Source organism: Danio rerio, chromosome 7, assembly GCF_049306965.1.
Source record: "Danio rerio strain Tuebingen ecotype United States chromosome 7, GRCz12tu, whole genome shotgun sequence".
Classification (NCBI taxonomy): Eukaryota; Metazoa; Chordata; class Actinopteri; order Cypriniformes; family Danionidae; genus Danio; species Danio rerio.
In genome coordinates, this window is record NC_133182.1 from 63,619,036 (window position 1) to 63,646,565 (window position 27,530).

The 27,530-nt window shown below is 42.9% G+C and overlaps 1 protein-coding gene, 1 long non-coding RNA gene and 1 pseudogene across 2 annotated transcripts in view; 1 reads left to right on the plus strand and 2 right to left on the minus strand.

Moving 5' to 3' along the window:
• Positions 1-27,530, plus strand: part of LOC141375168 (uncharacterized) — a 174,645-nt gene that overhangs the window by 116,558 nt on the left and 30,557 nt on the right. The window contains exons 2-3 of the long non-coding RNA XR_012382774.1: positions 16,600-16,903; positions 17,128-17,269. This is a non-coding gene — a long non-coding RNA (uncharacterized lncRNA). The remainder of the gene's footprint in view (positions 1-16,599; positions 16,904-17,127; positions 17,270-27,530) is intronic.
• On the minus strand, positions 1,650-7,243 carry LOC110439981 (uncharacterized; annotated as a pseudogene).
• Positions 7,201-7,975, minus strand: LOC137496231 (uncharacterized; the record flags this gene model as incomplete). The annotated part of the gene is made up of 1 exon (XM_068222754.2): positions 7,201-7,975. A coding segment is annotated over one exon (735 nt), but the record flags the coding sequence as incomplete, so codon positions are not given.

Sequence of the window (27,530 nt, forward strand, 5' to 3'; positions counted from 1 at the left end):
TACACAATATAAAAACCCATCACTGTTTGTTTGTGTGTGTCTCAATCTTTGTGAAGCTGATTTGAGTGTTGGACCAACAAAATGAGGATCAAGACAGTAAAATGAATATATGTTGGTAAAGAACTGTTGGAGGGTAAAAAAAAATAAAGGTCAAGATTAGGTTAAGTATAACAAATATGGCCGACCAGACTCATAAATATTTAGCATTTTATTCCACAACCAGTCAACTTTGCCCAGAGAAGGCTCGAAACCTGATTCCAAGGTATTTACGACCCAAAGGAATGGTCCATGCGTCATTAAACACAGGAACGACTTAGAAAGGACTCTTTAAACTGCTTGTTTAACACTGATGTTTTCATATAAACTTTACCCTCTTTATGTTTAATCATATGCTTTGCAAAGTTTCCCTTTCTCTTGTATTAATATTTTTGGTTTTAATACCCCTGCATATAATGTTTTAACTGTACCTAGACCTAATGTTCTAACTGTACCTAAACAACCTCTTATACTGTTCAAGTTTGGACTTTTCAAAAAGCTTACTCACTGTACAAATTGATCGTTGACATTTAATTTTAATATGAGTGCAACATATTAATGTTTTAAGAGACTTTAACATTTTTGTCCCGATTTACATAAAATGTGCCTATGCAAATTATTCCAACATTATGAAGCTGCAGGCCCGGAGACCCAACCGCACGCTCAGACCTGCTCGCTCAGACCAGCACTTCCAGACCTATCCTTTTTTCAGACAGTGCCACCTGATGTTGAAAAAATTGCCTAACCTGAATTCAACGATTTATAATTTGTAAATTACACTATTTTTCTACTATAAAATATTACACTATGATTGAATACATTATTATATAAAATATTAAACATACTAGATTATGATTTAATGCATTAAGTCTGTTGTATTTTAATTAACTGTATTTGTAAATAGATATTGTTCAGTTACTTAAATATTTTCAGTCATTTATTGTTTTTGTTGTTGTTTTTTTGTTTTTAAATCATTAAGGATTTATCAAACTCTTTAGTATTGAGTTGAGGGAATGAACATTATCTCTTTATTCACATACAATAAATGATAGTACTCTGAGTAATTTTCTCACACCAAACTTTATTTTTTTATAAATTTTCATGAGGTCCTACAAGTCATCGAGCTGTAAAAAAATGCAGAGAAAAATTGTGAAAAATAATACTCGGAATAATAATGTATTTATTACGTATAAAATAAAATAAAATGCTTTACATTCTTGTTGGGGAGATTTTTCATTTCTCGAGCAATTCTTCTGTTAAATTCCTCAACTTCACTAAAAAAAATAAATGCTGTTGTCAGAAATTGTGTTTAACATAAAAACCTAACAGCTTTTGTACAAAAAAATGTAAACATACCTTGCGTGATAAATGGGGCCCTGGGGGAAGACATCTTCAGCCTCCTGCCAAGACAAGCCTTGTAATTCGGAAATGCCATGAGTTATGGCCTGTACAAAAATACAGATAAACCAATTAATAAAATAAAACACACACTGCAGAACATAAGCATGCTCATGTACATACATGTTTTGTGATTACCTCTTGGAGGAGACATCCACAAATGAACTCCACCTCATCATTGAAGGTCAGCTGTGTTTTGGTTTTATTAAGAATTCCTCTGATGTAGTCACAAATGATTGACTGGGACTGCTCATTCTCAATGTAGACAGGCACTTGAGAACGGGGTTTTAGTGGAAACCAATTTGACCTTTTCCCACCGAGTATATCCTTTGGGCCATAGAAGGAAATTATATTTCATATGTAAATGCACAAGTAATTAATTATATTTGGCAAATAATAGTTAAATTGTCACTGGACTATATTTAAGTCAACCATACTCAGAGTCTAGAGGAGTAATTTAAAGTGGAACCATCTATACCACCAAATGCTGCTCTGCTGATTTTGATGTGATAATCAAGTCCACTAATCTTTTGTCAATCCTTTCCCGATCTTGAACTGCTTGGACATGTGCCGGAAGATTGGATGTGGTTTTTCTTTTCACCCTAAAAAGGGGCAGAATCTTTCCATCCAAGACACTTCTTGCCTCCTCAGTCCAGAAAGCAAATCTGTGCTCATAGCTTTTAATAACAAGACAAGACAAAATCCATATTAACTGGTCACCGGTAAGAGAGATATTAAGTATGTTTTGTTATTCATGTTACAAGTTGTTGTATTGACACAATATAATTTTTTAATTTTACAGATTTACAAGAAAAAAATAAATAAATACTGACATACCCATCAATTTGAAATCGTTCCATGAGTAGAAGGCACCACCACTGACGGATGATAGGCATATCCATCTGAAAGAAAGACGGTTTAGTCTGACAGTTAACCAACATGTTTTTGTTAATACATGATGTTGGGTGTGCTTGCAATAACCATGCCCCTTTTTTTAAAAGATATGTTGCTTAGAAGAAAGCAAGATAATATACAATAAAATAGTTACATTTTAGCTATGATTAAGAAAAGCACCAACAAAATAAAGTTACATAAATAATAAAATAATACCTCCTGGAATTGAAACCCAATGCCACACACCATTGAGAGGGTGTACTGAAAAGAGAGAAGCCACAGTCATTTACAATGTTTACAAAATCTTTAAATCAATTAACTCAATTTATATCTTACCATGAGTACAAAAACACCACAATCATTCCCTCTTGTCTGATGTGGCAAAGCCTAAAATAGGCAAAGCAAATCAATTTTATTTTAGAATAATGTACAAAAAATTTAATTGTTGTAAAAGCCAAATAATAATTTATTTAAAGTTGATTCCTCACTGGAAAATCATATCCAGTCTTTTCAGTCCATGTCCCATGATCCACTTGGTAAGCAATTTTCCTGTAAACAAAACATATTAGTAGTAATACTAACAATTACAGCTCACCTCAACTCTAGAACACCATGCATAAAAAAGGCTAGATGAACATAGCCAGAAGTTCAAGAAACAGCTATAGGAACGTAGCCAAAAGTGACAGAACTATAATACACGGTTAGAAAATAAATAGAAATGGCTATAGGACTGTAGCCATATATCACATAAAGGCTGAAACATGTCTTAGTTTATTGATAGACCTAAAAATTGCCCTGTATTCCTCATCTCCAAATCCTGATTCATGCTCTGCGTACAGAGAGTCTAAAAACACCATCTCTCTTTGAAGCGGCATCATTATCTACAATGTTTAAGGTGTAAAAATATTTCATTTGAACATTATTGCTTCTTCCAAGATTTTTCAGTGTTTTATTTTAGAAACACACACATTGCAATACCAATTAATGTATGCACTAGACATTTCAATATTTTCTTACACAGACAACAAAGTGGTCTGGTCCATTGGCATTTGTCCATGCTGGAAAGGCTAACAGGTCTTTCAAGTCTGCATCTTCCTAGAATTGATCAGGACAGTTATGTCGTTTAATTTAGGTTGTACTTCTCACACAGTAAATACAGTACATACATGCACCGGTAATCCAGTAACAATGTTGTTAGGAGTTTCTTTCCACACAGGGACAACATAAAAGTCCTCAATGTATATGTCCTTGCCCTACATGAATAAAAAGAAACTGTTGACAATGACATGAACATTTTCACACAGTTTAGAAATTGTTTTTTTTTTTTTTTTTTTAAATTTGGATCAAGTTAAAACAATCTATATAAATATTATGTTTTATAGTACATACAATTTGTCGAGCCATTTCACAAATAAGCTTCATGCAGGCGTTTCCAATCTGCAATAAATAGTTTGATAAGTCAATGTTTTTAATAAAAAAAAAAGTTATAAAAAAACAGACTGCTTACATGGGAGTCCATGTCCCTCAACAATCCAAGGCTCCAAAATTCTTCTCGAATAAGGCACACTTGCCCCTCCTTCACAATTATTTCACTGCCAGGGTGATTTTGGTCCAGCACATAATCAAGCTGTAATAATAATAACAATAAATATGTGAGTGTGTGTGTGTGTGTGTGCGTTTGTATGTAATGGTAATTGTTCACCAGTTTCTCCTGTAATGGATGCCAGTCCCTCTCCCAAGGCTTAGTAGGTTCCAAAAAATTCAGAAGAGTGGTAGGTTCACAAGCTGTTTTTTTCTGTAATTGGTACTGATGACAGAGGAGATGTGACTGATGTTATGCCTGGTGATGCAGCGGTCGTTTGTAAAGTCAAAATATTTTCTGGCAGTGCTGTCAGTGGTCCTTAGAGTACATTAAAGTATCAAAATTAGAAAATGACACATAATAATTAGAGAACAGAAACTAGACAATGAGCAACTGGAAAGAAAGGTCAAATTACCAAGTGACATGTCCATGCATTTCTTTGTGGAGGATGGATTTTCTATAAATACAAATATACACATAAGTACAGTTATGGATATAGTGATGTATTTGTTACAAAGTAAGAGAAACATTACCTAACACAACCTGGCTGTGGTCATTCATGTGAATGTTTGTGTTGAATTCCTTTTTTATGTCATGAAGACGTTTCTCGTTTTTTCTGACATTGTAATGGTGGATGATGTTTTGCATGAGGAAAACATGTGTGGATGGCAATGCCATGTTTATAAAGTAGTTATTTTTCTTTAGCTTTGAAAAAAGCTGTTCTGCAGCCTGACTGTTAACTTTGCCAGCTAGTTGAGGCACAAGACGAAGCTTCCTCAGTGAATCAGGAGGATCTTTTGTGTTGTCTTCGTGAAAGCGGTCATACAGAACATAATGTTCTGCAGAACCAGTTATTGGATGACCATCCGGATCTGGACTTTGCTTTTTTGCAGTGAGCCATGGCAGAGTTACCTGTAATTTTCCTGATTTTGCTTTTGCAATATTTTCAGTGGTTGGTTCGAGTAACCTTCCCTCGAAAGGTGTGAAAGTTATGGGTTGCCTCAAATTTGTGTGGGTGGACAGTCCACGGGCAAAGTCATAAATAACAACATTAGGCAGATGCTTCCAAGACAGAAGCATATCTGCAAAATCCTGTGGACTTTCTGCTCGCAGATTACATTTTATACTGTAAACTATGCCACAAGGACACATTATGATAGCCCAACCTCCTGGAACAGACAATAAAGATAAGCAAATAGTTAAGAAAACAATATCAAATCCCATTAATGACATTGGGACTTAAATGACCATAGGTTATGATGGAGGGCAGTGGCATTAACCTTAACAAAGTATACTTTTAATAAATTTAAAGATGCAGTGCCTCAGAAAGGTAAATACACTCCCCCACACGGAAAGCAACAATACACCCTGGTGTCAGACGAGGCCACCTCCAACACCCCCAAAGCTGTACACCACCAGTCACTCCCCAATCAGTGCCAAGCAGAAAACAGGACCCATTATGTCTATGTGACTTTGTACATTTCTGATTTATTTGTAATATTTTAATGTGCAACATTGAGGTTTACCTGAAGCAGCCCAAATCTTTTCAAAAACCTTGTCATAGGCCTCCCTTGACCTCATCTCCTCCGAAAGTCGCAGGAGTAGATCTGTGCGAGAGCCTTTGGCATCTAAACCACACTCTTGACACAGTCTTCTTATCACTCCCACCTATCACATAAAACACACATGTTAAATGAAATGCCAACACTGACAAATAATACATATAATTAGCATTAAATATTTTACTTTCTGTTTTGAAAGTTCGTCCTTTAAGCGATCTTCAGAGAAAGTTATTTCTGTTCGTTCTGCAGTTTTTGCTTTGTGCACTTTCTCAAATTCAGTGTTGAGAACAACATTCGCTATGCGAGTCTTACTCCCGATCCAGGGTGCCCAAAAGTTGTAACTAGGTGTAACACAAAATGGATTGTTTTTTTGACCTTTAGGACAAACAAACATGTTAGTACATCAGTGAATTTAAATTGTACTCCTTTAAACACTTATGAAATTAAATAATGATGACATGCCATTTTTGATATAATAAATTTCCTTACTTGAAAAAAATCCTCAAGCAATTAGTTCTTCTGTCAGTGCCTTCCAAAACATATCTAAATCCACCTCTCCATTAAAATCTTGTGGAGGCTGTGAAAGATCACTCACTAAAGAAAATAAATACATACTATAAACGTACTAATAGTTTTACTAATAAGACTTATCTCTCTGCAGTAAAAAGGAAAGATATTTACCAGAGATATGAAAGGATGTCTTCTTGTGGAGGTCCATTATGACCACAGGTGGATGGTCACCACAAGATACACATGAATACTCGTATTCATGGTCAGTTAGGGCCTCAAAATGCAGATAGCCATGGAGAAGAGTAACTGCTGAGGGGAACTGTACACCTGTAGTTACCTCCAAGTACTCCACTACTCTGCTGACTGCTGTATGCACCTATGATAAAGAAATCACAGTTAATCAGTACTTATATAGACAAGGCAAGGCAAGGCAAGTTTATTTATATAGCACATTTCATACACAATGGTAATTCAAAGTGCTTTACATAAACAAGAATAAAAGAGACAAGTATAAGAAAATAAAAACAAAGAATAAAAATGATTTAAAAAACAGTTAAAAACAGAAAACATAATAGTGTGACCTGTCGGACGTAGCACAGTGCTCATTCAGTAAAGGCACAGCTAAACAGATGTGTTTTAAGTCTTGATTTGAATGTACCTAATGTTGCCTAACATAAAATCAACACTATGAAGAAATCCTATTGTTGTAAAAAATAATATATTGTATAACATATAATATATGTATTGTATAACGATTACCTGCAACAGGTTTCTTATGGTGAGGCAGAGAGAGAGTTCAAGGAGGACATGGTCATTGAAGTTATGCAAACCATTAGCCCACTCTTGGTAACGGTACACCATTCCACAGAAAGGACAGAATTTGTAGTAGGTTGAAATATCTGCAGATACAGAATGTAAAATAAATGGTTTAGTATCTTTTTCATAATAAAAATAAAATAAAATATGTAAGTAACAATTATCCACCTTGGACAATTCCTGTAGTTGTAAGAAGTTTTGCTTTACGTGTAATGCATACCGGATCACTGAGCAATGTGCGGTCTGAGCAGTGGTAGCACATTGTCTCATCAGGGATTAGGTGTTTTGGAAATTCCTTATAGTCTGAAGAAAGTCTCAAATGACTGGGAATAGTAGATGGTTGCTTTTTATTCATTAAGATGTATTCTACCATGCTCTTTACTTTAGCAATGTCCTTTGGACGGTAATTCACACTTTCATCACTTTCCTCCATCGCTGCTGCCTAAAATTCTTCAGCGCTTTCAGTGCTCCGAACTTTTCGGAAGAGTTCAGGGTGAATTTGAAAGAGGTGCCATTTTGCTATGTATTTATGGGTACATGATCTCTGGGTTCTTGCACAGGGACAGTGCCATGAATTCTTCTTGGTGTCATATGATACCATGACTCTGCCTAGTCTACTATAATATGATATATTAGGCTTGTAGACCGATATGAACCTTTTTGTTGGTGGGACTCCAATCTTGGATTCAACTGACAGTGGTGCATTTTCTTCTTGGGCTAGTTTTTGACGATTTACACACTTTTTTATTTTGTCCTGCCCAAACCACTTGCTTTTAACCATTTCTTTTAAACTTTCTTCTGTGAGTAAAGGTGAGGTTAAAAATGTTTTGCAGTATGAAACTGACCGGAGGTGAACACATTGGTATGACAGCAGTCCACTTCTCCAAGCCAACTCCATATTAGTCTGGCACTCATTTAATTCACATGAAGCACAATGTGGTTCCCCCCAGATTTTTATTTGCACATGGAGTGGAGTAGAAGCTCCATGAAAACTTTTGTGGACCATATAGACTTCATTCTGAGGGTCTATGCACTCACTGTCAAGATGAGATGAGGAAGTGATGTCCATCATTTTTGGGGTGTGTTTACGTTCTATATGTCTTTTTAATTTTTTATAGTGGCATATCAAATCACATTTGGGACATTTCTTTAGTTGCTTTGGTTTTTTCCGACAATTTTTTTTTTAAGGGCCTAGAAATGCCAGAAGTGGTGGGCAGAGCCATGTCAGTGGATAGAGGCACATGTGTGGCGGGCAGAGCCGTGTCAGTGGAGAGAGGCACATGTGTGGCGGGCAGAGCCGTGGCAGTGGAGAGAGGCACATGTGTGGCGGACAGAGCCGTGTCAGTGGAGAGAGGCACATGTGTGGCGGGCAGAGCCGTGGCAGTGGAGAGAGGCACATGTGTGGCGGGCAGAGCCGTGTCAGTGGAGAGAGGCACATGTGTGGCGGGCAGAGCCGTGGCAGTGGAGAGAGGCACATGTGTGGCGGACAGAGCCGTGTCAGTGGAGAGAGGCACATGTGTGGCGGGCAGAGCCGTGGCAGTGGAGAGAGGCACATGTGTGGCGGACAGAGCCGTGTCAGTGGAGAGAGGCACATGTGTGGCGGACAGAGCCGTGGCAGTAGAGAGAGGCACATGTGTGGCGGGCAGAGCCGTGTCAGTGGAGAGAGGCACATTTGTGGCGGAAAGAGCCGTGTCAATGGAGAGAGGCACATTTGTGGTGGGCAGAGCCGTGTCAGTGGAGAGAGGCACATTTGTGGCAGGCAGAGCCGTGTCAATGGAGAGAGGCACATGTGTGGCGGGCAGAGCCGTGGCAGTGGAGAGAGGCACATGTGTGGCGGGCAGAGCCGTGGCAGTGGAGAGAGGCACATGTGTGGCGGGCAGAGCCGTGTCAGTGGAGAGAGGCACATGTGTGGCAGGCAGAGCCGTGGCAGTGGAGAGAGGCACATGTGTGGCGGGCAGAGCCGTGTCAGTGGAGAGAGGCACATTTGTGGCAGGCAGAGCCGTGTCAGTGGAGAGAGGCACATGTGTGGCGGGCAGAGCCGTGTCAGTGGAGAGAGGCACATTTGTGGCAGGCAGAGCCGTGTCAATGGAGAGAGGCACATGTGTGGCGGGCAGAGCCGTGGCAGTGGAGAGAGGCACATGTGTGGCGGGCAGAGCCGTGGCAGTGGAGAGAGGCACATGTGTGGCGGGCAGAGCCGTGTCAGTGGAGAGAGGCACATGTGTGGCAGGCAGAGCCGTGGCAGTGGAGAGAGGCACATGTGTGGCGGGCAGAGCCGTGTCAGTGGAGAGAGGCACATTTGTGGCAGGCAGAGCCGTGTCAGTGGAGAGAGGCACATGTGTGGCGGGCAGAGCCGTGGCAGTGGAGAGAGGCACATGTGTGGCGGGCAGAGCCGTGGCAGTGGAGAGAGGCACATGTGTGGCGGGCAGAGATGTGGAAAAAGCTGTAATGGCTTTAGTGTGAGGGGTTGGTGGTTGTTGTTTTTGTTTGCAGAGTCCTAAATGTTTAACAAAATCAGGTTTTCTTAAAATGGTTGATTTGCAGAAGAGGCAGTCATAATGTGGCTGACTTCTGCAGAGGCGTCCACATCGGTGTATTGTAAATTCTGAAAAAAAAAGCAGTATAAGATTGCACTTTAAGTTTTCTTACAATTTTTCACTATAATAAGATGTACATTTTCAAATATTACCTTCATGCTGGACTGATCTATTAAAATGTGCCTGCAGATGTGATTGCACTTTTTTTAATCGTGTTGATTGGAAAACCGAGGCATCACAAAATGGACAATGAAAATATGTGCAGCATTTGGTGCACTGTACAGGTACTGGCATAGACCCCCCTTTTTGAATTGTAATATCCATCTAGGAAAAAAATACACAAGTCACTAGCAAATTATATTTGTTTTAACCTAAGAGAGCTCACATTGTAAATGTTATGCAGATTAATTGATATTTTGATTTCCAGATATCTTATTTACAATTGTTAAACTGTTATTGTGTTACTGTTATTGTCTGTACCACTTTCAGATGGATAATACAGTAATACGTTCAGTAGATCTACATAGCACTTTAATATGTTACAATTAATAATTGCTTTATATACACAATACATTTTATTTTAACATTTTTACTTTAAAGTTTTTTATTTTGCCAGAAATCATTGCTAGAAAAGTGTCCCAGAATGGTACAATAACAGAAAATAAGAGCACGCTGTAAATATCATAAAATAATGCTATCTTTTTACTAATTCAAATCAGACACTGAAATATTGTTTGTTAGTGTAATAAGATGTCACATTGATTTATGCCATAAAACCTGCTAATTTCAAGAATCGCTTTAATAAAATGAATAACCTTACTCACGTGTCCGATGTTGCTACTTCTTAGAAAGTGCTGGTCTGAGCATGGGTCTCGATACCTGCCACTTCACCCAACCCAACAGCAGGTGGCACTGTCTGAGAAAATGATAGGTCTGGAAGTGCTGGTCTGAGCGTGCAGGTCTGAGCGTGCGGTTGGGTCACCGGGCCTGCAGCTTCACCCTACTCAATTATTCTGCCTCGGACAAAGACCCATAAATTTAATATTCCAGGAAGTTAGCTTCTAATTGGTCAACTTTCCATGGATGGTGCATCCGAACCCGCCCTATAAAAGTTGAGGACTCTGTTCAAATGCTCTCTCTGTTTAAACTCTCTTGGGATCTCTCTTCAAAAACTCTCTCTCTTCGCACCCTTTCTGCTCTGAAACACGCTGCATGGGAGCTCTCCCTCTCTCTCCCAACTCCAAGCAAACCTCCCCTCTCTGCTCCAAAGGCCTCTGTTATGAAACCTTCTTCAAACTCAGCAACTTCCTCACAAACCAAAGTATTGAAACCTTCAAGAAAGCAGGCGGAAACCCAGACAGAAAGGGTGAATCATACCGCGCTTGGACATTTCGCTGTTCAGAAACTTTTCCAGCAACAACCCTTGTGAGAACAAAGGATCAGCCAGCCAACCACGTGCTCAACAACGGGAGCTCGGACATCACAAACAGACCGCAAGTACCACCTTTCTCCCAACATCTAAACTAATGTGAGCTAAGTTCAACCCTAATGAGACAATAGAAGGGTTATATTAAATTTGATTACATTTGGTTTGCTTGGTTTGTTCTTACAAACTGAGAGGCTTTCCCATCATTACACCTTCTCAACCTCTTACCTCACGTTACTCTTCCCTATGCTTGTATGAATGTGTGTTTGTGTTAGGTGTTAGTTTTTGTTACATTAGTCAATAAAGTCTAATTTTTTGTATAAAGAAAGGTGCCTGTGTATATAATGAATTTAATACAATTCTTACCAGCAGCGTCACAAAGTTTATTACATTAGCGCCATATTTGTAGTTCTTTTGGTTTGCAAAGTAGGGTTGGAAATTAGGGTTATATATAAATAAACTATCTAGTGCAATCAAAAAAAGTGATTACACGACAAGTAGCTTGGCTATGTCAACAAAAAGTAAATAAGTTGGTTCATTTTAGACATTTGAGATAAATTAGGTGTAAAACGTGTTAACTCCCCCCACAGCCCAAAGCACTTCTGCAATTTTCCGCTACAAAAAAAAAAAAAAAAAAATTAAGAATTTAAGAAGAAAATAATATACAATTAAATCATTAACAATAACATACAATATAATTGGGTTGTAAATAAAAAAAATACTTTCTTGTAGGTCAAAGCTGTGCAAATATGGCTAGAAGAGTCAATCACTATTGCAACGAACTAAAAGCTACAGATAATTTACATAAACTTAAGACTGTGGAAATTAAATGCACGCTTATTTTTGCAAGAAAAAAGCCAGGTTGCTTGACCTCATAAATAAATAAATAAATAAATAAATAAATAAATAAATAAAAATGTATATACATGTGTTTTGACTAACTTTTATATGAACTTTTAACTCTTAAATTTGGATCACACTCTGTTTTTCTTTTTATTCAATTACTTTACAAACTTTCATTTGTATGCATTTCATTGTATGCAGAAAAGTGTACTGATTCAGTAATTTGGTTAGTGTTAACAGAAACTTATTCATAATACCAAAAGTGGCTATACCTTGAATATGACCAAAGCACTACTAAAGATATTCTACAGCTTCTATAAAAACAGTGTTCAGTATCAAACACTGGGCCCTGACAGAGCTAAAAGTTAAACTGTTACTATACTAGTACTTTAGAGTGTATAACAAATAGTAATTTTTTATCTTACAACAATTTCACCAAACAACAAATTCCACAACGTGACTTTAATTCACAAAATACTTTTTGTTTACTTTTTATTAAATCTAAGCAAGGCAGCACAGTGGCTCAGTGGTCACCTCACAGCAAGGAGGTTGCTGGTTTGAGTCTCGTCTGGGTCATTTGGAGTGTTTGTGTGGAGTTTGCATGTTCTCCCTGTGTTTGTGTGGGTTTCCTCCGGGTGCTCCAATCCATAACACATGCTGTATAGGCCGTAGTGTATGAGTGTGAATGAGTGTGTATGGTTGTTGCTCAGTACTGGGTTGTGACTGGAAGGGCATCTGCTGTGTAAAACATATGCAGTGTAGTTGGCAGTTCATTTCGCTGTGGCGACCCCTGATAAATCAGAGACTTAGCCGAGGAAAATTAATGAATGAATGAACTTTTACACACTCATTTCATTCCATTCTAAATTTATTGTTGTTCACACAACCCAGTTTCATGGGAAGAAGAAAACATTTTCTTTGCACAACCAAGCTGGCAAACAGAACTATTAGTAGACTTTATTTTATGACACAGTCACCATCTATGTTCTCCTGTGGTTCTCAAGATGGGGGCCAGGTCTTTTGGCTAAAAGAACTGGTAAAATGAACAAAAAACAGAAATTATACATTTGGTTTCTGATATATGTTACAAACAATTGTAGATTCTGACATGGTTTATGAACACTTTTCGGCTTCTACAACTGTCCCAGACAAAATGGGGAGGACAGCTAAAATGAAGTTTAGATTAGATTAGATTAAACTTTATTGTTATTACACATGTACAAGTACAATGCAATGAAATGCAGTTTAGGTCTAACCAGCAGTGCAATAGCAGCAAGTGCAGGATACAGGAATAAGTTATAAAGTGCAGTTATAGAAAACTATGGTGATATTTACAGATGGATGTACTATGAACATTATATACAGGTTGGATAAGCTATGAACAGATTTACAATATACAAATATATGTGCAGGTTGCTATTAATAATCAGTAGTGTGCAGATAGATAAACATGATTACAAGTGTATATGTTATAATATATGAATATATGTACAGGGATAGATAAACATGATTACAAGAGTATATGTTACAATATATATATATATGTACAGGTTGCTATTAATAATCAGTAGTATGCAGATAAATAAGCATGATTACAAGTGTATATGTATATTGGGTGTGTACATAATTACAAATGCCCATATGCGGTGGGTATGTACAGTTTAATAAGTAAACAGTACAATGTGGTGCAGTGAATGTGCAAATTTTAAACGTGCAAATGTTAAACAATGCAGTTATTGCGAGGAGTTTAAGTTAGAGGAGAGTGGGGGTGTATTGGGGGGGCAAAAGAGTCAGTGTGGGGCAGAGTTCAGGAGGGAGACAGCTCTGGGGAAAAAGCTGTTCCTCAGTCTGCTGGTTTTTGTCTGAGGGAGCCTGAAGCGCCTGCCGGACGGCAGTAGAGAAATCTGTCTGTGAGCGGGGTGAAAGGTGTCCTTCAGAATACTGATCAGGCTGGAGGTGTTGGTGGACCAGGAAAGGTCCTTTGAGATGTGGGTCCGCAGGAACTTAAAGGATGAGACAGGCTCAACGGCCATCCCATTGATGTGGATGGGATCATGTGAGCCTGTTCGTCCCTTTCTGAAGTCCACAATGAGCTCCTTGGTCTTGTTGGTGTTAAGGAGCAGATTATTGTCAGTGCACCAAGTGGCCAATCTCCTCCCTGTAGGCCGTCTCATCATTGGTGCTGATTAGACACTGTGGTGTCATCTGCAAATTTGATGATGGTGTTGGATCTATTAACAGGCCTACAATCAACGGTAAAAAGGGAGTAGAGGAAGGGGCTCAGCACACAGCCCTGTGGTACACCAGTGTTGAGTGTGACGGTGGTGGAGCAGATGTGGCCTGAAAAGTCCATAAGTCGGAAAGTCCATAATCCAGTTGCAAAGTGATGTGTCGATATCCAGGTTCCTTAGTTTGATCAGTAACTTGGAGGGTTTGAAAGTGTTGAATGCTGAGCTGAAGTCCACAAACAGCATTCGTGCATAAGTGTTTTTATTGTCCAGGTCTGTGAGCACAGAGTGCAGTGCTATAGAGACTGCATCATCTGTGCTCCTGTTGCCATGGTAGGCAAACTGATGTGGGTCCAGTGTGGATGGCAGAGGGTCTTTTAGATGTGCCAGGACCAACCGCTCGAAGCACTTCATGATGATGGGTGTGAGTGCTACAGGCCGGTAGTCATTCAGGCATGTTGGGCTGGAGTGTTTGGGCACTGGCACAATAGAGGTGGTTTTAAAGCATATTGGCACAGCTGCTAGGTTGAGCGACAGGTTGAAAATGTCTGTGCGAGCTGTTCTGCACATACTTTGAGGACACGCCCAGGAATACCGTCTGGTCCAGCAGCCTTAAGCCCATTGATACGACTCAGTGCAGTGTGTACTTCTGAGGAGGTGAGTTTGATAGGTGAGTGGTCGGTGGAGGAAGTGATCCTGGTGTAGGGTTCTTTATTGTCTCTATCAAAAAGGGCATAAAAGTCATTTAGCTCGTTCAGGAAGGAGACGTCAGTGGCTGTGGGTGTGGACTGGCTGGGTTTGTAGTTGGTGATGGCCTGGATGCCCTGCCACATGTGCCGAGGATCAGAGTTGGAAAAGTGCTCCTCTAGCTTAGGCTTGTAGCAGTGCTTGGCCTTTTTGATGCCCCTCTTCAGATTAGCCCTGGAAGTGCTGTAGGCCTGTGCATCCCCTGATCTGAACGCAGAGTTGCGTGCCTTTAGCAGGAGGCGCACCTCCTTATTCATCCATGGCTTCTGATTCGGGTATGTGGTGATTTGTTTCTGGGTTGTAACACTGTCTATGGTGGTGTTGATGTATTCCAGAACAGAGGAAGTGTAACTGTCAATGTCTGTGTGAGAGCCATGTGTGGCCTGGAAAGCAAACATACCCCAGTCTGTGTGTTGAAACCTGTCCTGGAGTGTAGAGTCTACCCCCGCTGGCCACACTTTGATGGTCCTCACTGATGGCTTCACACGGTCGATGAGGGGTGAGTATTTGGGGGTAAGGAACAAAGAAAGGTGATCTGACTGACCCAGGTGGGGGAGGAAGGTCACAGCATAGGCTTCAGCTATGTTTGTGTAAACATGGTCCAATGTTTTGTTTCCCCTTGTGTGGCAGAGAATTTTTTGATGGAATTTAGTGAGCACTGTCTTTAAGTTTGAGTGATTAAAATCCCCCGCAACAATAAAAGCAGCCTCTGGGCGAGCAGTCTGTTGTTTGCTGATGGCTGCATGAAGTTCGTTCATAGCCAGCTTTGCATCAGTGTCGGGGGGAACATAAGCAGCAGATATTATGGTGGATGTGAACTCCTGTGGTAGGTAAAAAGGTCTACATTTAATCATTTGGAATTCCAGGTTAGCAGAGCAATGTCTCCCAACGACGACAGAGTTTGTGCACCAAGCTTTGTTAATATAAATGCATAATCCTCCGCCTCTGGTCTTACCGGAGTCATCCGCCGTTCTGTCCGCTCGGAATGTGTGGTGCTCCGTTAGTGATACAGCGTTGTCTGGTATCCCGCTGTTTAGCCATGTTTCTGTGAAAATCATGACGTTTCAGTTCCATAATCTTTTGCTGTGGTTGATGCTGGGTAAAGACAGCTGCTGTGGTGTTAGCTTTAGCTTAGCTCTTAGCCCGCCGCGCTTCCCCCGTCTTTGTTTACGTTCTCTGCGCGGTCTGCGAGCACTTCTGCCCGGCTGGGCAGGGCGCCCAGCCCGGGGTGTTCTGGCAATCTCATGGATGAGTCGAAGATTGCTAATAAAACTGTCCGGAATGCACAAACCAATATCCAAAAGCTCCTGTCGGGTGTACGATGTAAAGCCACCACTGTTCTGCACGAACATACCCGAAATGAGCAGGAATAATACTGCAAAAATGCAGAAACTGGAGACACCCTGAGCCTCGCGTTGTGCACGCGCCGCCATCTTGGATCGATATCATAGTCGTATCATAGTTAACATTGAAGGCTGTTTATATTATGTTGTATCATATTTTCATTCAAATGTAAAACCCATATTGTATATACAATCATATTTATGTACTTAAGAAGGTAACAAAGCATATGACTTATGGATCAGTCATTGTTTAAGAAAATAGCACTTGTAAATAACACCCAATTTATGCTAAATTAAATAGGTTTTTAATCTGTCCTTTTAAAGACAAATTATGTGCCATTTAACCAAGAAAGGTGAGATTACCATAATGGACATGGGACCCAATGGACCAGTATTTCATTACAGCCCTTTGAATAACACTAAAAGAAAACAAAAGTTATACTTGAATAAGTTTTTAATATTTAAGTTTTTAATTCAAATCCTTCACACAACCAACCAAAATCAGACAACATATAAATCACCATTATATCATCATTAAATGCTTGGTTCAGTATTTATAGCGTTATAGCTTCAAATATTTTAACTTTTTTTTATTTTTATTTTTTTACTTTTCGGAGAAAGGCATACATTTTAGCAGAATTCTTCGTGTAGGATTGTTTAAATGTATTCACACAATACAGTTATACTGTATAACGTTCGAGGTTACAGAAGTAACCCTTCGTTCCCCGAGGAGGGGAACGGAAGTGCTATAAGTGGATTTGATCTTTGTGAAAATCCACGAATGGGAGGTTTCGGTTCAGAAGCCGCTTGTCTTAAAGAGTATTGAACGGGCCAATGAATGAATGAATTGGCAGCGTAAGCTTGCACAGGTGTGCTGCATTGCAAATTATCCCAGCATATAAGCACACCTGGAGCGAGCAAATGCCATCCTTTTAAGCTGAAGAGACTTTCAAACAGCTAAGGGACAGTCATTATGGCGAAAGAGTATAGCACTTCCGTTTCACTCCTCGGGGAACGAAGGGTTACTTCTGTAACCTCGAACGTTCCCTTTCGGTTGGGGAACTCGAGTGCTATAAGTGGATTTGATCTTTGTGAAAACCCACGAATGGGAGAACTATGGAAAGCGCCATAATGACTGCACCTTACCAATGCCCCCGATGAGGGGATAGTCAAGCAAGCGTGATGCACCCACATCATGGGAGGCGCAGTCCTTCAACGTGTCCCTGGCCCTAATTTATCTTATTTCAACAGAAGTCTTACGGATTAAGATATATTTTTTGGGAAGTCTTGAGCATCTAGATAATTCTAGGAAAATACGACAGTACGTTGGGAAGCGTGCAATCCCGATAGGCAGGACACTGCGGAGGCCATCCGTTACCCAAGGGGGGATAGATGGCAGAGTTTACATATGGACTAGCCCTAAAAGGGGGAGTACGCATAGCAAAAAAGTTGTTAGCGGAGAGGGAAGACACGGGTCCGCCCAGGGGGGGACTTAACCGTGGCGGAAATAAGCATATGGGATCGCCTAGTGGGGATCACGCATAGCAGGCACCTATACCCAAAACGCGGGCTGACCAGCAGGCAGACCTACAACGTAGTGGGCCAGCAAATGACTCCTCCGCTGAGTCAGTGCTGGGGGCCACGGAGGAATCTACAGGGCTCAACTGACTGGGAACTTTACTGACAGATAAAAAGGCGCACGTATCTCCGTGTTAGGGAAAATGGCGCAGCAAGCGTGTCTCAACACCCTACCGAGTTGTTTCCTCAATCACCAAAGGGTTACCTAATACTCTTGAGGAAACCGGCTCCACTCGCAGATTGTAAAACCTTGCAAATGTCTTGGGTGTCGCCCAGCCCGCAGCTCTACAGATGTCTGTTAGAGAGGTGCCGCGTGCACGCGCCCAAGAGGATGCAACGCTTTGAGTGGAGTGTGCACTCACTCCCGGGGGACACGGCTGACCTCGACTCGAATAGCGAGTGAAATGGCATCCACAATCCAGTGGGATAGTCTTTGTTTCGATACGGCACTTCCCTGCTGCCGACCACCATAACAGACAAAGAACTGCTCAGATGATCTAAAATTCTGAGTACGGTCCATATAATGCGCAGAGCGCGAACTGGACAGTCGCTTGCAGGTTCACTACCTGATCTCTGAAGGGGGTGGTAGGAACCTTGGGCACATAACCCGGGCGGGGTGTCAGGATGACGTAAGAGTAATCCGGCCCGAATTCTAGGCACGAGTCACTGACCGAAAATGCCTTCAGGTCCCCGACCCTCTTGATGGAGGCCAGGGTGACCAGCAGAGCTGTCGTCAGGGACAGAAATCTTAGAGATACTGATTCAAGTGGCTCAAAGGGATCTGCTTGCAAACTCGTGAGAACGAGGGCGAGATCCCAAGAGGGCATGAGAGGGGGGCGAGATGGAATAATTCGCCTAGCACCCCTAAGGAACCGGATGATAAGGTTGTGCTTTTCCACAGTGCCGCCAGCTACCGCGAAATGATAAGCGGAGATGGCGGCCACGTAAACCTTAAGAGTGGATGGCGACAGCCTGCTGTCCAACTTTTCTTGAAGGAAAGAGAGCACAACACTAATCTGGCAGTTTCGGGGGTCTTCTCTGCGAGAGACGCACCATTCAGTGAATAGACTCCACTTCAGGGCGTAGGCGCGCCTCGTGGAGGGGGCTCTAGCCTGAGTGATGGTATTAACCACCTCAGTCGGTAGGTTACCTAAGTCTTCCTCGCGTCTAGGGACCACACGTGGAGGTTCCAAAAATCGGGGCGAGGGTGCCAGATGGTGCCCTGTCCCTGAGAATGTAGGTCCTCTCTCAAAGGGATCTGCCAGGGGAGGGCCGTCGCGAGGAGGGAGAGTTCTGATATCCAGGTCCGGTTGGGCCAAAGGGGCGCAACTAGCAGAACCTGTTCCTCGTCCTCCCTGACCTTGGACAGTAACGGTGCGAGCAGATTCACTGGGGAAAAAGCATACTTGCGCATGCCCCGAGGCCAGCTGTGGGCCAGTGCATCCGTGCCGAGAGAGCCCTCAGTCAGGGAAAAAAAACAACTGGCAATGAGCGTTCTCGGGGGAAGCAAACAGATCGATCTGGGCCTCCCCTAATCGCACCCATATTAGCTGAACAGACTCAGGGTGGGGTCTCCATTCTCCAGGGAGTAACAGCTGTCGTGAGAGCGCATCGGCTGCACGATTGAGCGTGCCTGGAACGTGAATGGTGCGCGGCGACTTCAGCCGCGGGTGACTCCAGAGGAGCAGATGGCGGGCGAGCTGAGACATGCGGCGAGAGCGCATATCCCCCATGTGGTTGATATATGCCGCCGCCGCCGTACTGTCCGTCCTGACCAGCACGTGTTGCTGCTCCTGGGCACCCTTCCACAGGCCCGCAGCTGCATGCCAGCGACACACGGCCCCCCAACCCATGTTGGAAGCATCTGTTGAACAACAACATGGCTGGACGCCTGTCCTAGAGGCACACAGGCCTGTAGGAACGAGGGGTCGTTCCAAGAGCTTAGGGCGCGGCGACACAACGCAGTAACAGAGACTCGGTGTGTGCCCGCGTGCCATGCGCATCTTAAGACTCGATCGTGAAGCAAGTGCTGGAGTTGTCTCATATGGAGCAATCCGAGCGGCGTGACGGCGGCTGCGGATGCCATATGCCGCAGGAGCCTCTGAAAGAACTTCAGTGGGACCACTAGTTTGCTGTCGAGCTCTCTCAGACAGCCCAGCAACAGGCGAGCGCGTTCCTCGGTGAGGTGCGCTACCATTGTGACCGAGTCCAGCTCCATCCCGAGGAAAGAGATCCTCCACACGAAGGGCGAGTTTGCTCTTTTCTCGGTTGACCTGAAGCCCCAGTAGGCGGAGATGCCAAAGCACCTTGTCCCTGTGCATAATCAATTGCTCCCGCGAGTGGGCTAAATCAGCCAGTCGTTAAGATAATTGAGTATGCGGATCCCCGCGAGCCAAAGGGGCGCTAAGGCACCCTCTGCGAGTTTGGTGAAGACCCGCGGAGACAGGGAGAGCCCGAAGGGGAGGACCTTGTATTGCCAAGCTCGACCTTTGAACGCAAACCGCAGAAACTGGCGGTGGTGTGGAAGAATGGAGACATGGAAATATGCATCCTTCAGGTCTATGGCTGCAAACCAATCCCGAGGACGAACGCATTGGAGAATGCGCTTCTGCGTGAGTATTCTGAATGGCAGCCTGTGCAGACAGCGGCCCAAATGCGCAGAAGGATTGGTCGTGACCCACCGCTCTTTCTGAGTACGATGAAGTATGGGCTGAAAAACCCACTCTCCATCTCGGCTGGATGAACTGGCTCGATTGCACCCTTCGCCTGGAGGGCAGCAATCTCCTCTCACAAGACAGGGGCGGACAGGGGGTTGACCCTGGTGAAATACATGCCCGTGAACTTGGGGGGGCGCTTCGCGAACTGAATCACGTAACCGAGTCTGATTGTGCGTATGAGCCACCCCGAGGGGCTGGCCCGCACTAACCAGGCAGGCAGAGCCCTCGCTAATGGAGTCATCGCTACAACCGCTGACGTACAAGCGGTGGGGCAGCGCAGAGTGGGTGTGCTGATCCGGGAAGCGCGAGGGTCCCGCGGAAGAGCTGGAGGAGAGCGATTCGCTCTGGCTCCGCACCCGGACTCCGGAGAGGGGGCTAGAGGGGTGAGGGAAAGGAGACCGTCCCCCCAGTGCTCATGAGCCACTGGCGAAGCACTTAGAACCTGCGAGCTGGAAGGCAGCGTGTCCCGGACTGGCAAGGTTCATGCTGTCACATCCGGGGATGTGAAAAAGTGCTCCTTCATTGATGTTTTCATGGCAGTAAAAAGTGCCGTTGGAAATGGGGCCCTGCCCTCCAGCGGGGAAAGAGCAAGTTCCCTCTTCTCCAGATGGCCTGTCCCAGGAATGCTTCGCGGTCCGTTGCCAGACTTAGCGGCATTCTGGGCAGGGGGGGGGCTGCCTGCTTCCGAAGTGCTCGACGCTCTCGCTTCGCCAGAGGCGTGTGCGGGGGCGGGGCAGCTCTCGTAGGCGGGCGCCTTTGGCGAGGAGCAGGTATGAATGGCATGGCGGGCGGAGCGGGCTACGGACCGCCGATAAGACATCACCCATCAACTGCTCTCTCACCGCCTTGATTTCCTGGGTGAATTCACAGACGGTGTCGCCGAACATGGCTTGGGATATGGGGAAGTCAAGAAAGCGGACTTTGTCGACTTTGCGCATATCAGCCAGGGGTGGCGCTCCTGGATCACTAATGTGGACATTGTCCCCCCCAACGCACACGCAGTGGACTCATTAGTCCGAAGAGCTAAGTCGGCGGCGGTGCAAAGCTCGTAAGGCTGGGTTGGACCCACCCTCGTGCAGCTCGGCCTGCGCTTGGTAGTGCTGGTAGGTGGCTAGCGCATGTGTAACCCTTGGCTATAATTTAGTAAAACCCGACTACGCCACCTAGGTTACTACCCAGGAACATCTATCTAAAAAAAAAACTTGTTTGATTAACACAAAAGTTACAACAATATGAAGGACCCTGCTGGTTCGGAGACGTGACTTACAAACGTAATACAAAATTTATTAAATTCACTATGGCATACAAAACCTTAAAACAATTTTAAAATGCTTTCACAGTTACCTATTAAATAGCTTCGGTGCAAATGGACTGCAATAAATGGCACTAACAGACGGGGACACTCAGCAAACACAGCAAATCAGTGTATACAAAAGATTAAAGCAAGTGACAAATTACACCCATAGAATTCAACAAACCCCACTTCAATTCAGCATCAATATTACAGCTCATCCGCCCACCTGTGGATATACACAGCCAAAAATACTCACAGGAAACAAACTGCACAAAAATCACAGGACAGAATTCACAATGACTCATATAGGATCACGTTGAACATGGATGGTAGATTAAGAGCAAGATACAGTACATAAAAAGTTCACCATAGTAATTAAAAAGGGAATGTCCGCGAAGAGCAGTCGCAGCAGATTAGACCGGTTTTAGAAAAACAGCCGCAAATAAATGCGGTGAAACAACAGCTAGCACCTTTAAGCCGCACCTCCTAAAAATACAAATTTAAGAGAAAGAAAAAAGGATTTTAAAAAAAGTGAACGAACCCTTCTTTGAAATCCAAATAAACTTCTTACCTCCTAGATGAGTTTCATAGGCTAAAACAGACTTTGCGAACAGCGCTCACCTCTTCACAAACACACACACTTTCCTAATAATAAAAGCATCCTTTAGATTATTTTTGAAAACTAATGAAAAACCCTAAAAATCACCAACTCACCCAAGCTAGAGCACACTTTACGAACGGCACATGTCACTTCATGCGCACACGCATACACCTTTCTAATAATCAAAGCAGTTGTTAAGACGATCACTTAAAACTAGCTAAGAGCTACAAAAAAAGCAAACAGCTCACCAACAGAAGGCCAACCAGGGACAAAAAGGAAACTCTCTCAGACCACAGAGGCTTCACCTGCACTCAGGATGTCATATGCGTTACTCAGACGCCTTTTAAAGGGCTGACTATCAACGCACTCCCAATAATGAGCTGCCCAGGTGTAGTCGGTCCGGCTGCGGAGCTGGGGGATAAACCATCTCCAACCCACGGCCGAAGCAGCCCAGAAAAGCACGACTAACATGTCCGTTTCAGGATCCGTTGTGACAGCGCTCACCTGCCTGGAGGGGGCAAGCGGGTCTGGATAATCATCGGACAATGAAAGCCCACCCTCCGATGCCGCAGTGGACGTCTGGTCCCCGGTGTCATCGGGCGTAAGGGCTACCATCTGTTAGACGGATCGCTTCCCCCGCCCGAAGCTTGGATGGAGCGCTTAGAGGAGCGGGAGGTCCGCGGGCCCGTGGGCGACGGATTATCTCTCACTGAGACCCTCAGATCTGCCCGAGTGCCCGCTGCAGAACAGGGGACAACTGGGGTGGTTCGCCCTTTTGCAAAGGCTAGCTGCGATCTTTACTGCGCAACAGTCATGGCATCGCAATGACGACATGAACTGCCCGCGAGCAGCACATTAACATGCTGGACCCCCCAGGCATGTAACGCAGTGCCCGTGCCCATCATCTGAGGACAGGAAACCACCGCATCCAGAAACACACAGTCGGAGCGCCGTCCTGAAAATGACGTGCTGCATGACTGTGTTGCTCTTTCTGTGAAGTTTGCAACTTTATACGCACCGCTCTGGAGGACCGGACCCAAAGAACCCCAGGCAAGGGAGAACCCCAGCTTGACCGTCTGCCGATGCGTCTACACACTCTGGACCGGGAGAATGCTCTCCTTTGCTCGGAACCACAGCAGGAGGAACCCTCATCGACTCGATCAGAAAGTCTCTGAAGCGAAAAGGATGGCGTTTGCTCGCTCCAGGTGTGCTTATATGCTGGGATAATTGGTAATGAAGCACACCTGGAAATTGTTCAATGTGCTGTAAAACTGGCAAGCTGTAAAGAAAAAAGAAGTTCATATATCAAAATACATTTAATAAATCCTTGGTTGCCTTTTGATGACAGTCACATCCTTTTTTTTTTTTTTGTAATAATATGGGAAACAATGTGCATTTTATCGTAAGCAAGCTCTTGTGAATTTGCTGGTACTTACCCAGATGTTTAAATATACTCTGTGTTAGCAGTTTGTTGATTTGGGTCTTAATTTAAAAGCTAAGTCCTTTAATATATATAATATATATAAAATATATATATGTATATATATATATATATATATATATATATATATATATATATATATAAATATATATATATATATATATATATATATATATATATATATATATATATATATATATAAACATTTCCAAGGTAACGTCTATAACGTCTGATAACGTCTCTTTGTGCACTACCAATACGCTTTTTTTTTTTCTTAAATAAAGGTATACCTTTCCTGTGTTCTCGGAATCATAACTTAAAGAAGTTTCTTAAGGTATAACTCCTTATGTGCAATCTAGTTTGGCGCTGTCCTTGGTGGTAGTTGTGAACTGGTTAACAATTGGGTACTCTTTACTTAATCCAGATCCTATTAATTTAATGACCACTCAAGCAAAATACAAACTTGGTACATAATTTGTGCATATCTGGGTGCTTCTTTTAAAAAGTAGACTACTGAATTTGCTTTAATTGAGTGAATGCATTCCATTTTCAAATAGATTATTTTATCATTAGTTCTCAAGATATTTGAGTTGAATCATGACTTACAAGATAAGATATTTAGTAGTAAGGTTAGCATCTTCTGAGCAAGAAAGACATAACAATGATCTCTCTTTTTACTCTCGACCCACAATCAAGAGTAGGTTGAGAGTATGGACAGATATATCCAGCTTGACATATCCAGCTTGTTTTGGATACTTTTTGGGCTGGAATCAGTCAGCTACATCTGGCAACACTGGAAACGCTTTCGGTTTCATTTTCACTGCTAAGAGCGGTTCACTTCCAGAGCAGCTCCCAAACGATCACTCTGTGCCACAAACTGAATGTTATTTATAAATTTATTACCTGTTATTCAAAGTTTATGCAGGTTCTGTTCACTAAGTGAAGTTTAATTTATTAAACTAATTTCGAGAGGAGTATGTGCTTATGATTAAACCAGCTGGCTCACATTAGCTAAACACGATCCTCCAATCAGGGATACCTAGTTCCTATATATATCTCAGCCTTTTCCAACTTGTACATCCTTTACAACTATCTTCATCTTGAAGACTCGTATCTTATAGCCTGACTGCTAAATCGATACCTAGCAAACAAGAAATCTATCTGCTCATCCTCCAACTAACTTTACAGCGATTTCAAATATCACCAGCTCCACCAACATCTTCAGCTCCAGTCCTTTCAATAACAAATCTCAACCCTATCAAGAAGCAATGGACATCAACAACAACAACATCAACATCACTTTCAACCCTCAAACGGAAAACCCCACAAACAGCCCTACTCTCCCTGACCCTCCAACCCCAGCCCCACAACAATCAGCTCCACCGAGCTCCCAACCCGAGCCCGAGGCCGCAGAGCGAGGCCGTCGCATCACCCACTAATACACCAGACTTTCACGACACAGATCACCTTCTCTTTCGACTCGAAGAAATAATAATTCACCCACCTTATCTTACATCTCTGCCATATCCTCCATCCACCCGTCGAGAAGATTTACCGTCATCGAACTCTTGAAACTCCGAACTTGGTATCCATGCTCCCAGATCCTTAAATAAACTGGAACTCATCAAACTCTACGACAAAGCAACATCAGATTCCAATCATTCCGCAAGCCCCTCAGCCAGACCAGCTATCCAAAAAAGCAGCTCTCTTTTCACACCCTACCCTCAACCGACAGCAGGAAAGAGAAAATCAAAACAGAAGCACACTTCAAGCCATGCCCCTTCAAGCTCACATTTCCATGAAGCATGCCCGCATCATCCGACGACACCCAATCCTACACAACAAGACTCTACCCAGAACAATCCTCCTACTACCTCATTCGCCGTTCCCTTCTCTACCCCATTTTCCTGGCCTCCTGCCCCTCTTAGCTCTACTACCAGCCCTCATTTTCCTTCCACTTCTAATGTTCTAGCTCACCCTCCAACTTTCACTCCTTCAAGCAACCAAAACTTCCCTTTTTCTTCTCAAACCCCTGCCCCAGGTCCTATGTGTTCTAACCTGCCTTTTCCTTCCCAAAACCCTGCTATTAACCACTCTTCTTTTTCTCTCACCACAGCTCACCCCAGCAACATCCCAGGCCAGCATCCAGCACTCCAGTCACAAGTTTTTTTTTAGCACGTCCTCCTTTCACTCTTAACACTGCCACGCCCCTACCTCCGCCGCACAATGAACTCACCATGGAGCCTCCACCCATCTCCAACCCCACACGCAACCAAATCCTATCAGGTGCGGATATTGATTTAATCACTCTCCTTTCACCAATAGCACCCCCTGCAGCAGACCGCAAGGTAAATTGCGGCGACTTTTCTGTTTCGCTCAAATCCTGAGGTAACATTCAGTCCCGCATTTTCACACTTTCTGAGTTTTTCATTGCTTTTTCCCGATATACCAATGTAATCTGTACTGTTTTCCCCCATTGGTGACGCGAGTTGAATGATTACATACCCGCAAATTCTCAGTTAAAAAAATACCTAATCATTGATCTTTCATCCCCTCACGATTCCTGTTTCTCTAGCATTAACAGCACCATCCCATTAAAAGAATATTCACTCAACCACCACAATATAGACCAAGCCATATCTTTAATTAAAATAGCAGGTATCAATTCCTGGCTAGCAAAAATTGATATCTCCTCCGCCTTCATAATCATGTCGATCCACCCAGGCTCTGGCACCTTTTCGGCATCCATTGACGTTCACAATTCTACTTTGCAGTTCGACTTACTTTCAGTTGCAAAAGTAGCCCAAAAATATTTGATATGATGTCAGAAGCTTTATGCTGGATTCTAACTAATAACTATAGAGTTCCTCATATCATTTACCTCCTAGATGACTTTCTAATTACCCCCCCCCCCTCTCCAACATCACCTCCGGCCAAACACATAGAGATCACCCAAAAGGTTTTCACTGACCAAGGTGTTCCTCTCGCTGAAGAAAAAACAGCTGGACCCAGTACATCAATCGAACTCCTAGCCATCAACTTGAATTCACACAAATTCCAAGCATCAATTCTTAAAGAGAAAATCGATCGAATCATTTTTCTTTCCCTCATATTCTTAGAAAAACAATCATGCACGAAACGTGAACTATTATCTATCCTAGGCCACCTCAATTTTGCTATGCGAATCATTCCACAAGGTCACATCCTTTCATAACTCACCTCCTCCAGCTATCCACTTCAATACACGGTTTAGAAGATTCAATTTGTCTCTCTAAACCTAGCCGCAATAAACTTTGCTTATGGATTGACTTTCTTAAACAATGGAATGGCTGTTCCTTTTTCTACAGTGACCTATTAGCTTTCCCACTAGATATCAACCTCTATACGGATGCCGCTCCATTAGTTGGCTTTGGGGGTTATTACAAAAGCCATTGTTTTGCTGCCACTTGGCCCTCTCAATTAATGGCCACCCTAAAAAACCATCATTCATCAGCTCTCTTCGAATTATACCAAATTGTAGCAGCCGCCTTATTATGGGGAGACGAATGGTCCACTTCTAGCATTCTCATTCATTGCGACATTGAAGCCACAGTTCAATGTATAAATAATAGGCATTCTCATTCACCACCTTCAATGCCGCTCCTAAGATGGCTCATTTGGACATCAGCGAAAAAACAATTTCTTATGTCAGCTAAACATGTACCATGTTGCAAAAATCTAATTGCTGACTCTCTGTCTCATTTCTCTTTCCAGAAATTCTGGTCATTGGCTCCAGAAGTGGACCCCAACCCAACGCCTGTCCCTCCCTTCTCAGAAATTTTCACCCCCTTTTTAGTCTCCGCCAAACCTCCCTATACTTTAACCTCCAGGCCGTAGCCCCTAGAACCCTTCAGGCATACATCACAGTATGGAACACATTCAAACACTTTCACAACAGCCACCATTTACCTTTCCCCAATTTTTCCCTACTCTCTATTACT